General features: G+C 50.7%; 1 protein-coding gene and 1 long non-coding RNA gene across 9 annotated transcripts in view; both read right to left on the reverse strand.

The window, feature by feature from the left end:
* Window positions 1-7,137: 7,137 nt before the first annotated feature.
* On the reverse strand, window positions 7,138-9,725 carry LOC142464742 (uncharacterized). The gene is made up of 2 exons (XR_012787711.1): window positions 9,426-9,725; window positions 7,138-8,771 (listed from the first exon to the last, which is right to left on the reverse strand). It is a non-coding gene; the product is annotated as an uncharacterized LOC142464742 (long non-coding RNA).
* Window positions 9,726-12,996: 3,271 nt separating this feature from the next.
* The window catches only part of IFT81 (intraflagellar transport 81), a 54,460-nt gene continuing 51,396 nt past the window's right edge, over window positions 12,997-16,060 (reverse strand). For 7 of the 8 annotated variants that reach the window (XM_075568210.1, XM_075568212.1, XM_075568211.1 and 4 more), the window contains exon 19: window positions 12,997-13,281. In XM_075568210.1, the coding sequence (XP_075424325.1) occupies window positions 13,099-13,281 (183 nt within the window). In that variant the 3' untranslated portion in view covers window positions 12,997-13,098. The remainder of the gene's footprint in view (window positions 13,282-16,060) is intronic. The other variant, XM_075568206.1, reaches the window with a different exon arrangement.

The raw sequence follows: 16,060 nt of genomic DNA on the forward strand, positions 1-16,060 counted from the left end.
ATGAGAAAATATTTTGATTAACCCCTGATGCTTGCGTAGGTAGAAAAGTCATACATGCGGATTTCAAATATAAACTCCCTCTGCCCCACTGCCCAATGAGGGCGAACCAGCTCCGTGATGTCACAGGCACACCCCTAGACGGCGCGGCTAGCATGGCCTGGAAACGCACGCGCTTCACGCGGGTGACGTCACGGACGCCTCCGCGCGGGCGAAGCCTTATGTCTCACACTTGGGCTTGTGAACATTGCGCATGCGCACACAAACTTTGTTGATAGTAACCAGGACTGGAGCACGCCCGTGTACTGGTGATGATGCTTCCTACGGTGCTGCGCGTGCGCGCGCACATGCACGGAGATTGGGAGACACGTCAAGAGCGTGGGTAGGATTGATTGGTTTGCATTGTGTGGCGCCTGCGCAGGCGTACACACACGGTAAATTCAGCCAGTTATGTTCATGTTCGTCTCCCCTGTTCGGTTGACAGTTCAGCAGTTTGGAGATATGCGTTTGAACATGCGCATTAGTTATGATTACTGACCTCTTTGCGCTACCTTAGGGAGGTGGGCTCGCAATGGCTTGGCGCCAGAATAGATTGATTCGTTCACTATATGCAGACCCCGTGTGATGCGCACTGGTGTAGGCGCTAGATAAAGGACCAGGTGGTCCGAAACGTCGCTCCCTTTGTTCGTGTATTTACCCCATATGCTTGTGTGATGAATTTAACATGTACGTACATACATCAGTTTGGATCACAGGAGATCTGTAATACCAGCACAGCACTTACAGTAACGAATAATTAATGACCCTTTTTGCCTAAGATGCAAACATAAGCCCAATGTTTTGGTCCCCTGAAACATCAGGCTTGTGTTTGCATTTTGGGCATAATCTACCCGTCTATCGGAACAAGCTCCTCACCCCTACCACATGCAGCACTTATCTGAGATCTGACGCCAAAAGACTGTTCACGGTCCAACAAAGTAACTGGCCGTTCCTCCTCCTCGTACCGTGCACCCCACAACTGGAACAATCTACCGGAGACTCTCACAGCCGCCACCAGTCTAAGTTCTTTCAAATCTAAGGCTGTCTCACATTTTAATCTGGTCTGTAACTGTTACATACGCCTAGAATATATATTATCTCTAACTGTGCATGCAATGTCTTGTATATAATGTATAACCTCTGTTCATGTAATGCAACTATGTAATTGTAACCATGTATCTGTCATCATAAGTCTGTGCCCAGGACATACGTGTAAACGAGAGGTAACTCTCACTGTATTACTTCCTGGTAACACCTTTTATAAATAAAATAAATGACCCTTTATTTGCTATTAATGCAGTGCTGGTATCACCCGTGATCTAAATTGACATGTATCTAATTCCGCTTACCTTGCACCCCATACGCCTGTTATTAGGCACGTTACCCTGTGTGTACGGCCTTTTGTGCCCCGGCTATATATTTATATATTCAGTGGTCCCATCGAAGTCCTAAATTGGAAAAGCAGCCGAGACCAAGGTCGCTCCTGTTGTTTCCAAAAATAATCCTGAAACAAAACGCAAGAGGAGCACGGAGTTGAATGTTATCTGGACATATATAGTTTCAATCAAAATCTCCAAGAAGTGTCGGTCTAAAATGTGTATGACATTGCCAAACCAGCAAGCGGATCCCGCCCAATGGCCAGAGAAGCTGTTTGGCACAAACAATAAAAGCAATGTTTTCTTGATGAAAACAAGACGTGCTTTGTAGGTGCCACTTGTTCAAAGTGGATTCGGGTTCGCAAGCACAGGCAGTATAAAAAGTATAATGACTTTGCATATTTATAAAGACGAGAGATGAAGTGGGGGGGGGGAGGGGGGGAAGAAACACGTATTGGAATAGATCACCGTGATGCACGGATTACCGAACGTAAAGCGTGTTTATTTGTGCGTGATACAGCCCGGGTTCTCCTCCTGCTCCTCTGACACAGCAGATGTAATTACTTCTCCAACACGTCAATATTAACATAGCGAAGAGCAACCTGGTTTAATTCGAGTGCTACGCAGCATATGGGGGCTTACAGGCAGCGTTATTTATTGCAAGCGCTGCAGTGCATTACCATATCCAATCGCCATTTGTGTATTTAGTGGTGTAAAGGCAATCATTGTAATGTATCACCTGGGCTTGCAATGCAGACCCTACCAGGAGCAAAGAGGCCAAGTCATATTTTATAGTTGATTTGAATGAAATTCAGTTACATCGATCTCTTCAAAGGAATCTATCCATCAGTATAGAGAAAGGTGCGTTTAGACGCATTGCGCTGTATTTTGGAGCAGAGCTGTGGTATGTATACACAAGGACAGTTTCTTACATCTGATGCAGCATGTTAGACTTTCTGCCACTTAAAGCAGCCGTCCAAGCTGCCGTCCCCCCTTTAATATGTGCATCAATACAATCCACACAATGATAAGCAATTAGCTAAATTGCCGATCGTTCCGTTCTCCTGTGATCAATCAGCGAAGATTCGGCTCGGGGGTTCACTAAATGGCTGTCAGTGCATCAGATGAGGACCAAAGATGCAAAGTTCTGTGGAAGATCATGTGACCAGGCAGTCACTAGATACAATTGGTGCACTGCTAGAGAGACGGCAGGGCTCAAAAAGGGGTGTGCCAGGGCCTGTTTCAGAAGAGGAAGGTGATGTGACACTGTAAATGGTTGCTATAGAAACAGAAAATGCTTGTTACATTATAATACATTAAAAATGTCATCCAGAGCGGTTTAAAAAAAATGCCACAAGTATTTTCTCATAGTACATAACTGATTTATTAAAAAAAAAATGTAGTCTATTGCTTGGTCTGCAGCTTTCAAAGGTGGAGGATTTTGGGGGGCAAATATAAGGCACAAGAGTGGTGCAGAGAGACGCAGGCTGTGATATATATATATCATTTATAATCTGTATGCCACCTCCTACTGACACTCCCCGTAAAGCAAGCTCAAGCAAAATTTGGAGCAAAATGCTTTGATACAGGTGCAGGTGAAAATGCCGTTTTGCCCCCAAAATGGCCTTAAGGCTGCTTTATAGTGCCAGCGACATTGCGTCAAAACAAATACTATAAGCGCACGCGACTGTTTGGTCGCGATCGCTGGAAGTCATCTCAATTTGATTTTTCCAGCAACCGCAGCCTGACGTCGCCGGCACTATAAGCGCAGCCTAATACATGGGCCCCAAACACGTCTAAAGAAAAGCCATGTTGCCCCAAAACTAGTGTACACAATCTGTGTATGTTTTTGTATCTGCAGGACAAGAAGAGCAAGGTTTTAGCTGTTAGTTTCACAAATGTGTCATATTGTGTTCGGAAGATGTCATACAGACAAATGAAGGAGGCAGGATACAGGTCTTTTGGAAGAGTGGTAATCGAATTTCAAGGGCACTCGAGGCTAGCTTCAATAAAAACACGACAGAGCCACATATACAGCAGCCTCTATTTGCGTCACACAGCATCTGTGCTCTGCTATTCCGTCTGCCTGCATCTGATTCAGATCTCTTAGAGAAATAGGTTTCCGCCAGCCAGCCTGGGCAGTAAAAGATAACAAACACACAGCAAAATAACAGCGGCGATGAACTAAAATAATGAATGCTTATTATTCTGACAGGCTGTCTCTCTTCTCCAAACTCAGAGGCCAGGTTTTCAGGACATCCCTGCTTCAGCACAGGTATTGCAGTCAACGATTGAGCAATTATTGCGCCACCTGTGCTGAAGCTGAGCTGTTGGTGGCTCTTGAGGACTGGAGTTGCCACCCGCCCCAAACCCCCCCGGTAAGGGATCTATTTATTAAGCTGTGATGGTGCCGATAGGGCAGCACCAGACAGCAACGCCAATGGACTTCATTGAATTTCTGTGCGAAAGCGCCTCAGTCTGTGCACTGTAACCGTTTAGTGAACGGCCCGCTAAGTGCATCCTGACTGCCATTCTGTAGCTATTTCTTTCTAAAATATTTTACCAGGGGAAAACCCACTGAGCATTACCTCTTTTTCAAATAGATCCTGTGTATGAAATCCACATCTTGGCCTCCAATTGGTACTCAGATTGGAAAGCATCTTGTGCAAAACATAAGCAATTATAGTATTTATTTGTGAGACGGTGCTGCTCTTCACATTTATCCCAGCAGAAACTTTACTTATGTTCCATTTCCCACCGTCTCCGTGCAGCGGGAAAGCAGCAGCAAACTACTTCCATCACTTACATGGAGAACAGACGTCATTGTTACAATTAACCGGTCGCACCAGCCTGATCTTTCCACTTCAATTTAAGCCACAATCAATGATCAATGTTTTACTTGGTACGAGGTCCTACCATGCATAGGGGCCTCTCCCATCATATATATCTCTACTATGTCTGTTGCAAAGTTGTCTGTCTGTGCGCTAGGCATTTGGAGACCGTAAGATATCGTACCCACGATGGTTCCTGAGATCGAGGAGCAGGTTTTTGTCTGTTGGGGTACATTCTATTTTTAATTCTGAGTTATTACAATTTCTCTACGCAAGTCAGCCACTGGGTGTTGCGCCTGGTAGGCAATGAATATGGCACGTGACATCAATGCACATAGCCTGGTGGCAGACGGGGAGAGTCAGATAGCTATAAAGTTTACACAGAAAGCAGATGAAGAAAGAAAGAGGAAGTCAGTTGGCGCGTGAGGAGAAAGTAAGGCTGCGCTTATAGTGCCGGCGACAGCGACGTCGTGTCAAAACAAATGCATTGCCGCCGTCACGTGCGCTTATAGTAAGCGCGACGCAACGGACCGACGGCTTGGTTGCGATCGCTGGAAGTCATCTCAATTTTATTTTTCCAGCGACCGCAGCGTGTGTCGCCGTCACCATAAGCGTAGCCTAAGAATGCAGGAGGAGAGACGCGGAAAGAATTGGTGACATCATAAGATATAGGGGGGAGAGAAGGGGGTAGAGGGGAGAGAAGGAGGTAGAGGGGTAGGGGGGAGAGAAGGGGATAGAGGGGTAGGGGGGAGAGAAGGGGGTAGAGGGGTAGGGGGGAGAGAAGGGGGTAGAGGGGTAGGGGGGAGAGAAGGGGGTAGAGGGGTAGGGGGGAGAGAAGGGGGTAGAGGGGTAGGGGGGAGAGAAGGGGTTAGTTCAATGTTAGAGCAGCTGCCCTGGATGGCAGTGTTGTGGGTTCTAATCTTGTTGGGTCTGACACTGGTGCCCCCTTCATCACAAGTCTTTAAACCGATTGGGCTTAAGGATGTAGTTTAAGATGTGTGACTCATTTAAATATACTTTGCATAGACATTATCAAATCTCCCATGGAACCTCAGGTACGCTCATTATTCAGAACAGGCATCTCTCCCTAATTTATTTGGAGGGAGGTTTGAGGGCACTGTGATAGGGGTAACCTGGCTCACAAATAAAGGTTAGGCCCGGGTTTGGTTACCCCTGATCCGTGTACACACTGATGAGACCCATCAAGGTCGAAACAGCTGTCTGTGGGTGCCTTGGCCCTTTGGCTTAGATCAAGGCGATATGAATGCTCCTCTCGGCCTGCACAGCTATGACCAAATGCAGTACCATCCTATCTGGGGCTTCAGTAGGAAAGGTCTGTGGCAAGCATTTGGCCCTCTAGCTCATTGAGAGGTGGTGTCCAGGCCCCGGACCACAGAACCCCTGAGCCTTCGGGCTAAGGGGGGATGGCATTCGAACAACCAGCCCTTTGGGGCTGGGGTGCACCCACACAACCCTCGAAAGAGGGGAGACGATGCGAACTCCCTTGCGGGCCTCGGGCCAGAGGGAGGAAGAGACGGATGTCCTGAATCCGAATGGAGGAAGGCATCAATGTCCCTGGAGACCTAGGCTTTCGGGCTGAAACCTTCAGGGAAACTGTGCACTGAGGGCGGGTCTGACTTCGGTTGGACAGTCCAAAGGCAAGCTCCCTATCCACTGAAGTGGACTGGGATCCGATGAGCGAGAGGGTGTACCCTCTCGGGAGGAAAAAAAAAAAAAAAAATAAGGGTCCAAGAGTTAGCTCTTGGGCCCAGTAACATTGTATCTTTCCAAGGTATTGTATGTATTAAAAGTATTGTTTGTGTTTTCCCCCTTTCCGGGCGTGCAATCACAGGGATTTCTGGGGCCGGAGTTTTAAGGGGGATTTTGCGGGGAAAGTGGGGTCAGAATGGGCATATCAGGTCAGGGACCAGAGTTACCGGTTCCCCGATAAATGTATCCGACAAGCATGCCTGATTCTCGGATACATGTATACACATTCCCCCGGCAATATCTTCCCTTAAAAACGTAACCGCGACTCACCACTAGGGTACCCTGCTTCAGCATAGCTCAGAAAGGTGAATGAGGCACAGGGATGAACAGGTATCCCTGTAGCTGAGGGAATCCCTAGGTTAAGGGGGGTACCCCAGTTAGTGCCCAGGTGTCCCAGAGCCTGTATTGGGGTTGTGCGATGCCAGGGTCTCCGAGCCAAGCTGAGGTCTGGTTCTGAGGAGTAAGGTTATTGTTCCAGGTTTATCCCAGTGACGTGGAGTGAACAAGGTACGCCTTTGCTGAAGCAGGCGCCTTGCACCTAGGAAAGCCAAGTTTTTACCCCCAGACCCAAAGTAAGTGTGTATATTCTCTGTATTTTGTATTTCTGTGTGTTTCCGAGGTCTTATCCAAATAAACCTCATTTTATTTCATTGCCTTGTTTTGCCTATTTACCGATCCCTTAAATATAAATGTGTTAACAGACCTGGGCTACCGTGACGGGTACATATATACAACTGGAGATACCCATCAGGCCTCCTCCTCAATTAGTCCGATATGGCACTTTGTTTTTACCAAACGCTAAAAAATATGCGATGTTTCTTAGTGACTACCGTTTTTACACAAACTTCATAGCGTTCGGTAGGATCATGCAAACACATTCGGTAAATTCATTGCATTATCGACGTTTAGCGACTAGGCCCCTCAGCCTATCTATATATTATGTGGATATGAAATGCCATTTATTCTTAGTTAGACCGTGTGCACACAGAAGTTCTGCGCATCATTTCAGGCGCTGGTACGAAACGCAAACAGACCACAGCTATGTGATGTAGTGCCAATATACGCATGGTTTACACAATGGTATTTGGGTGTCAAACATAAAAATGACAGCACATATTCAAATATACATAAAGGAAATGTGTTTATTTAACATGCTGCCCCCGGGTGCGGGCACACAACCCATCTACTGCAAACGATGCTTGGGAATATAAACGTAATACGTAGCAAGGTCACACTGCGAGAATAAACACCGATCACACAACACCAGGCACACAACCCATCTACTGCAAACGATGCTTGGGAATATAAATGTAACACGTAGCAAGATCACACTGCGAGAATAAACACCGATCACACAACACCAGGCACACAACCCATCTACTGCAAACGATGCTTGGGAATATAAATGTAATACGTAGCAAGATCACACTGCGAGAATAAACACCGATCACACAACACCAGGCACACAACCCATCTACTGCAAACGATGCTTGGGAATATAAACGTAATACGTAGCAAGATCACACTGCGAGAATAAACACCGATCACACAACACCAGGCACACAACCCATCTACTGCAAACGATGCTTGGGAATATAAATGTAATACGTAGCAAGGTCACACTGCGAGAATAAACACCGATCACACAACACTCACATTCCTAAATAAAACAGTCCTGGGTCTAAAATTGGATTGTATGTAATCAGATGGTGTCTCAGCCAATGCTGCTCCCAAGACACGGACAACACACATCCTAGGCCACACTGAAACTTATGGGGTTGTTCATTAAATGGCGATAGTGCCGATCGGGCCACTGTCACATGGAAACCTGTGTGAGACATTCCCCTGATTGGGATTATTGCAGTTAAATGGGAGGCCGGTAGCAGCTGCGGCTGGGCAACGTGGGGCTATCGAAATGGTGGCTTTAAAGGTCCCCGCGAGCCAATAGAAAGCCATCACGTCATCCCTTGTGGCTTCCTATTGGCCCATGTGACCGGGAGCTTACACCTGCGGAGACGCTGTGAGGCAAGTATCTCGGGAAGCAGGGGGTCCCCACAGCTGAAATTAATGGGGTTCAGCTCCGGAGACCCCCTGCTTCCCACCTGGGGGGGGGGGAGAAAGATTTTTAGCGGAGCATTTGCTCCTTTAAGTGTGCGCTATCTTTAAAGCTACAACCTTTTAAAAAAGTAACCTAAAAATTAAAATCTACAGAAAAATGCTCATTATTTTCCCCTAGGGCTAATAACCCGATGAGGCCACTTCCCAGCGTGGGAGAAGAGGTTAATCTCATTCATTTGAATAGAGCTCAACTCTTCCCCAGCACTGGCAAGTGGCTTCATAGTTTATCCCATAGGAGCGCTGGAGTCAGTCGACTTCTCATCTGATCTCATTTGTGGCCTTAAAAGTTCCCCACATGCTGGAGTAAATGGAGATGTGCAGTATTACAGGCCTCACCGGCTCCCGCGACAGCATAAGCCCAACCTGTTAATGCTGCCATGCACGCAACGCACACAACGCACACAACGCACACAACGCACGCCCAACATACTGCACCGATGTGAAAAGAAAATGTAACATGACTTTAATTAAAGAAACTGTATAACACAGGAAATATACGATTGTGAATACATCAGTACAGAATAAACCATGGCTGGCCAACTACAGGCAACGGCCAGCAACAGGACAGGTTGTCAGGATATCCCTGCTTCAGCACAGGTGGTACCTGACAGCCTGTCCTGTTGGTGGCCTTGGAGAACCCCTGGTATAAACAAAATAGTCAACATCTGCACAAAAAGCCTGGTCAGGAACCCCCCACACAGCCGTGAGTAACAGAAAGCAGCGTCCCGAGCCGTTACAATATCAGCCTGGTCAGGAACCCCCCACACAGCCGTGAGTAACAGAAAGCAGCGTCCCGAGCCGTTACAATATCAGCCTGGTCAGGAACCCCCCACACACAGCCGTGAGTAACAGAAAGCAGCGTCCCGAGCCGTTACAATATCAGCCTGGTCAGGAACCCCCCACACAGCCGTGAGTAACAGAAAGCAGCGTCCCGAGCCGTTACAATACCAGCCTGGTCAGGATCCCCCCACACAGCCGTGAGTAACAGAAAGCAGCGTCCCGAGCCGTTACAATATCAGCCTGGTCAGGAACCCCCCACACAGCCGTGAGTAACAGAAAGCAGCGTCCCGAGCCGTTACAATATCAGCCTGGTCAGGAACCCCCCACACACAGCCGTGAGTAACAGAAAGCAGCGTCCCGAGCCGTTACAATATCAGCCTGGTCAGGAACCCCCCACACAGCCGTGAGTAACAGAAAGCAGCGTCCCGAGCCGTTACAATACCAGCCTGGTCAGGATCCCCCCACACAGCCGTGAGTAACAGAAAGCAGCGTCCCGAGCCGTTACAATATCAGCCTGGTCCTCGCCGTTACAATATCAGCCTGGTCAGGAACCCCCCACACAGCCGTGAGTAACAGAAAGCAGCGTCCCGAGCCGTTACAATATCAGCCTGGTCAGGAACCCCCCACACACAGCCGTGAGTAACAGAAAGCAGCGTCCCGAGCCGTTACAATATCAGCCTGGTCAGGAACCCCCCACACAGCCGTGAGTAACAGAAAGCAGTGTCCCGAGCCGTTACAATATCAGCCTGGTCCTCGCCGTTACAATATCAGCCTGGTCAGGAACCCCCCACACAGCCGTGAGTAACAGAAAGCAGCGTCCCGAGCCGTTACAATATCAGCCTGGTCAGGAACCCCCCACACAGCCGTGAGTAACAGAAAGCAGCGTCCCGAGCCGTTACAATATCAGCCTGGTCAGGAACCCCCCACACAGCCGTGAGTAACAGAAAGCAGCGTCCCGAGCCGTTACAATATCAGCCTGGTCAGGAACCCCCCACACAGCCGTGAGTAACAGAAAGCAGCGTCCCGAGCCGTTACAATATCAGCCTGGTCAGGATCCCCCCACACAGCCGTGAGTAACAGAAAGCAGCGTCCCGAGCCGTTACAATATCAGCCTGGTCCTCGCCGTTACAATATCAGCCTGGTCAGGAACCCCCCACACAGCCGTGAGTAACAGAAAGCAGCGTCCCGAGCCGTTACAATATCAGCCTGGTCAGGAACCCCCCACACAGCCGTGAGTAACAGAAAGCAGCGTCCCGAGCCGTTACAATATCAGCCTGGTCAGGAACCCCACACACAGCCGTGAGTAACAGAAAGCAGTGTCCCGAGCCGTTACAATATCAGCCTGGTCAGGAACCCCCCACACAGCCGTGAGTAACAGAAAGCAGCGTCCCGAGCCGTTACAATATCAGCCTGGTCAGGAACCCCCCACACAGCCGTGAGTAACAGAAAGCAGCGTCCCGAGCTGTTACAATATCAGCCTGGTCAGGAACCCCCCACACAGCCGTGAGTAACAGAAAGCAGCGTCCCGAGCCGTTACAATATCAGCCTGGTCAGGAACCCCCCACACAGCCGTGAGTAACAGAAAGCAGCGTCCCGAGCCGTTACAATATCAGCCTGGTCAGGAACCCCCCACACAGCCGTGAGTAACAGAAAGCAGCGTCCCGAGCTGTTACAATATCAGCCTGGTCAGGAACCCCCCACACACAGCCGTGAGTAACAGAAAGCAGCGTCCCGAGCTGTTACAATATCAGCCTGGTCAGGAACCCCCCACACACAGCCGTGAGTAACAGAAAGCAGCGTCCCGAGCTGTTACAATATCAGCCTGGTCAGGAACCCCCCACACAGCCGTGAGTAACAGAAAGCAGTGTCCCGAGCCGTTACAATATCAGCCTGGTCCTCGCCGTTACAATATCAGCCTGGTCAGGAACCCCCCACACAGCCGTGAGTAACAGAAAGCAGCGTCCCGAGCCGTTACAATATCAGCCTGGTCAGGAACCCCCCACACAGCCGTGAGTAACAGAAAGCAGCGTCCCGAGCCGTTACAATATCAGCCTGGTCAGGAACCCCCCACACAGCCGTGAGTAACAGAAAGCAGCGTCCCGAGCCGTTACAATATCAGCCTGGTCAGGAACCCCCCACACAGCCGTGAGTAACAGAAAGCAGCGTCCCGAGCCGTTACAATATCAGCCTGGTCAGGATCCCCCCACACAGCCGTGAGTAACAGAAAGCAGCGTCCCGAGCCGTTACAATATCAGCCTGGTCCTCGCCGTTACAATATCAGCCTGGTCAGGAACCCCCCACACAGCCGTGAGTAACAGAAAGCAGCGTCCCGAGCCGTTACAATATCAGCCTGGTCAGGAACCCCCCACACAGCCGTGAGTAACAGAAAGCAGCGTCCCGAGCCGTTACAATATCAGCCTGGTCAGGAACCCCACACACAGCCGTGAGTAACAGAAAGCAGTGTCCCGAGCCGTTACAATATCAGCCTGGTCAGGAACCCCCCACACAGCCGTGAGTAACAGAAAGCAGCGTCCCGAGCCGTTACAATATCAGCCTGGTCAGGAACCCCCCACACAGCCGTGAGTAACAGAAAGCAGCGTCCCGAGCTGTTACAATATCAGCCTGGTCAGGAACCCCCCACACAGCCGTGAGTAACAGAAAGCAGCGTCCCGAGCCGTTACAATATCAGCCTGGTCAGGAACCCCCCACACAGCCGTGAGTAACAGAAAGCAGCGTCCCGAGCCGTTACAATATCAGCCTGGTCAGGAACCCCCCACACAGCCGTGAGTAACAGAAAGCAGCGTCCCGAGCTGTTACAATATCAGCCTGGTCAGGAACCCCCCACACACAGCCGTGAGTAACAGAAAGCAGCGTCCCGAGCTGTTACAATATCAGCCTGGTCAGGAACCCCCCACACACAGCCGTGAGTAACAGAAAGCAGCGTCCCGAGCCGTTACAATATCAGCCTGGTCAGGAACCCCCCACACAGCCGTGAGTAACAGAAAGCAGTGTCCCGAGCCGTTACAATATCAGCCTGGTCCTCGCCGTTACAATATCAGCCTGGTCAGGAACCCCCCACACAGCCGTGAGTAACAGAAAGCAGCGTCCCGAGCCGTTACAATATCAGCCTGGTCAGGAACCCCCCACACAGCCGTGAGTAACAGAAAGCAGCGTCCCGAGCCGTTACAATATCAGCCTGGTCAGGAACCCCCCACACAGCCGTGAGTAACAGAAAGCAGCGTCCCGAGCCGTTACAATATCAGCCTGGTCAGGAACCCCCCACACAGCCGTGAGTAACAGAAAGCAGCGTCCCGAGCCGTTACAATATCAGCCTGGTCAGGATCCCCCCACACAGCCGTGAGTAACAGAAAGCAGCGTCCCGAGCCGTTACAATATCAGCCTGGTCCTCGCCGTTACAATATCAGCCTGGTCAGGAACCCCCCACACAGCCGTGAGTAACAGAAAGCAGCGTCCCGAGCCGTTACAATATCAGCCTGGTCAGGAACCCCCCACACAGCCGTGAGTAACAGAAAGCAGCGTCCCGAGCCGTTACAATATCAGCCTGGTCAGGAACCCCACACACAGCCGTGAGTAACAGAAAGCAGTGTCCCGAGCCGTTACAATATCAGCCTGGTCAGGAACCCCCCACACAGCCGTGAGTAACAGAAAGCAGCGTCCCGAGCCGTTACAATATCAGCCTGGTCAGGAACCCCCCACACAGCCGTGAGTAACAGAAAGCAGCGTCCCGAGCTGTTACAATATCAGCCTGGTCAGGAACCCCCCACACAGCCGTGAGTAACAGAAAGCAGCGTCCCGAGCCGTTACAATATCAGCCTGGTCAGGAACCCCCCACACAGCCGTGAGTAACAGAAAGCAGCGTCCCGAGCCGTTACAATATCAGCCTGGTCAGGAACCCCCCACACAGCCGTGAGTAACAGAAAGCAGCGTCCCGAGCCGTTACAATATCAGCCTGGTCAGGAACCCCACACACAGCCGTGAGTAACAGAAAGCAGCGTCCCGAGCCGTTACAATATCAGCCTGGTCAGGAACCCCCCACACAGCCGTGAGTAACAGAAAGCAGCGTCCCGAGCCGTTACAATATCAGCCTGGTCAGGAACCCCCCACACAGCCGTGAGTAACAGAAAGCAGCGTCCCGAGCCGTTACAATATCAGCCTGGTCCTCGCCGTTACAATATCAGCCGGTCTTCGCCGCCGCCTTGAATAACTTGCCCGACTGAAACCTGGTTTTGCTGCTTTAGAAAACACTGTTTCTTACTCTCCATCAGCTGCTCAAAGTCCCGCCACATCTTCCCCTGCTTCATGTTGGGGCCGTGGCTCTCGCGCACACTTTTCTGCTTTTCTTTTAATTTCTGTTGTGAAAAGTAAAAAATAAAACAAGATTACAAATAAACAAAGAAACTGTCGCCATGTGAAGATTTTTATTCACTAGCCCAGGAGTGGCAAACTCCAGTCACCAAGGGACAACAACAGGTCAGGTTTTCAGGATATCCCTGCTTCAGCACAGGTGGATCAATCAGAATGACTGCACCACCTGTGCTGAAGCAGGGATATCCTGAAAACCTGACCTGTTGGTGACCCTTGAGGACTAGAGTTGGCCGCTCTATTAGGATCTTTTTATTATATCATGTAAAATATTTGTGTGATTTTTATGTAATATTGAGTCAATTTATAAAGTTTTTCAATTATGACTGATGGTTTTTCCTTTTTTGCGCTTCCTTTTTGTGTATGCACTCCTGGTCTAGTGCAGGGGGGCACAAACTTTCTTCCCTTTGCCGCCCTGCCAGCGGTTCCCCTCTCTCCGCACCTCCCCCCCCCCTGCTTACCTCAGCTCCGGCGACATGAGCCGCGTTGCCATGGCGACGCGTCTAAGAAGCTGCCGGAGCCAAGGTAAGTCAGGTTTAGAGGCCCGGCAGCTCCCTCGGCCCTTCATTTAAGTGCCTTCAGGTAGCGCGCGGGGCCTCCGTAAACCCTGTGCCCCCCGCAGTCAGTCTCGCGCCCCCCACTTTGCACACCGCTGGTCTAGCGAGTACAAATCTTCACTTGGCAACGGCAGTAATACACGTGACATTTATATTATTTGTTATTTATATGATTCACACATAAAGGGGAGACGCGCTTCAGACATAAAAGTAACATTTAGGAAAAGGAGTCCCTGCTCCGAAGAGCTTGCAATCTAACTGTTACATTTGCTGCAGAGAAGAGGAGTTTAGGATACCGCAGATTTCTAATGCTAAGCAACGGGAAAAACAAAGATGGACAGAGATGCAGAATGTGATACATCCAATTATAATAGGAGTATCGTGTAAATGTTCTTTAATCCTTAAATCACAAGTTGACACATGAAGTGCTGAAGCTGTCACAATTGATGCAAATTAGCTGGATAAGTAAACACAGGGGCGCGACATTTTCTGGAGGGGGCATGGCGGTTACAGATGTCCTGCGCGCTCCCCCAAGGCATTAGATGCTGGGACCAGCGCAAGGCCTCTGTAACTTCGCCTACCTGGTCTTCGGCAACACGTCGCCACGGGGGTCACGTCATTTGACGCCGGAGCTGAGCAGGGAGGGGGGGCGCGAGCAGGGGAGGAGAGCAGGCAGGGGAAAACTTAGCGCACCCCTGCGTTAACACAATCAAAATCTCTCCCAATGTTCAATTAAAGGTAAAAATATCAATGCTTTTTAACCATACACTCTTCCAGATATAAGACTGGTATGTGGTATTCCCACCCTTATAGCAGGGGCGCTCAACTCCAGTCCTTCCAGCCCCCCAACAGGTCAGTTTTAAGGATATTCCTGCTTCAGCACAGGTGGCTCTGTCTAAGACTGTCCAAGACAGGGCCACCTGTGCTGAATCAAAGATATCCTGAAAACCTAGCCTGTGTGGGGGGTCTTGAGGACTGGAGTTTCGAACCCGTCTTCTAGGATTCCGTGTGTCTACCCCCAAACAAACATTCTTCAGCCCGTTCTTGTCCCCCAGGAAAAGTGATGCCATGGAGATGTGCTGGGAGGGTGATGCCATGGAGACGTGCTGGGAGGGTGATGCCATGGAGACGTGCTGGGAGGGTGATGCCATGGAGATGTGCTGGGAGGGTGATGCCATGGAGACGTGCTGGGAGGGTGATGCCATGGAGATGTGCTGGGAGGGTGATGCCATGGAGACGTGCTGGGAGGGCGATGCCATGGAGATGTGCTGGGAGGGCGATGCCATGGAGATGTGCTGGGAGGGTGATGCCATGGAGATGTGCTGGGAGGGTGATGCCATGGAGATGTGCTGGGAGGGTGATGCCCTGGAGATGTGCTGGGAGGGTGATGCCATGGAGACGTGCTGGGAGGGTGATGCCCTGGAGATGTGCTGGGAGGGTGATGCCATGGAGACGTGCTGGGAGGGTGATGCCCTGGAGATGTGCTGGGAGGGTGATGTGCTGGAGATGTGCTGGGAGGGTGATGCCCTGGAGATGTGCTGGGAGGGTGATGCCATGGAGACGTGCTGGGAGGGTGATGCCCTGGAGATGTGCTGGGAGGGTGATGCCCTGGAGATGTGCTGGGAGGGTGATGCCATGGAGATGTGCTGGGAGGGTGATGCCATGGAGATGTGCTGGGAGGGTGATGCCCTGGAGATGTGCTGGGAGGGTGATGCCATGGAGATGTGCTGGGAGGGTGATGCCATGGAGATGTGCTGGGAGGGTGATGCCATGGAGATGTGCTGGGAGGGTGATGCCCTGGAGACGTGCTGGGAGGGTGATGTGCTGGAGATGTGCTGGGAGGGTGATGCCCTGGAGATGTGCTGGGAGGGTGATGTGCTGGAGATGTGCTGGGAGGGTGATGCCCTGGAGATGTGCTGGGAGGGTGATGCCATGGAGACGTGCTGGGAGGGTGATGCCCTGGAGATGTGCTGGGAGGGTGATGCCCTGGAGATGTGCTGGGAGGGTGATGCCATGGAGATGTGCTGGGAGGGTGATGCCATGGAGATGTGCTGGGAGGGTGATGCCCTGGAGATGTGCTGGGAGGGTGATGCCATGGAGATGTGCTGGGAGGGCGATGCCATGGAGATGTGCTGGGAGGGTGATGCCATGGAGATGTGCTGGGAGGGTGATGCCATGGAGATGTGCTGGGAGGGTGATGCCATGGAGA

This window comes from Ascaphus truei, chromosome 13, assembly GCF_040206685.1.
Source record: "Ascaphus truei isolate aAscTru1 chromosome 13, aAscTru1.hap1, whole genome shotgun sequence".
Taxonomy (NCBI): Eukaryota; Metazoa; Chordata; class Amphibia; order Anura; family Ascaphidae; genus Ascaphus; species Ascaphus truei.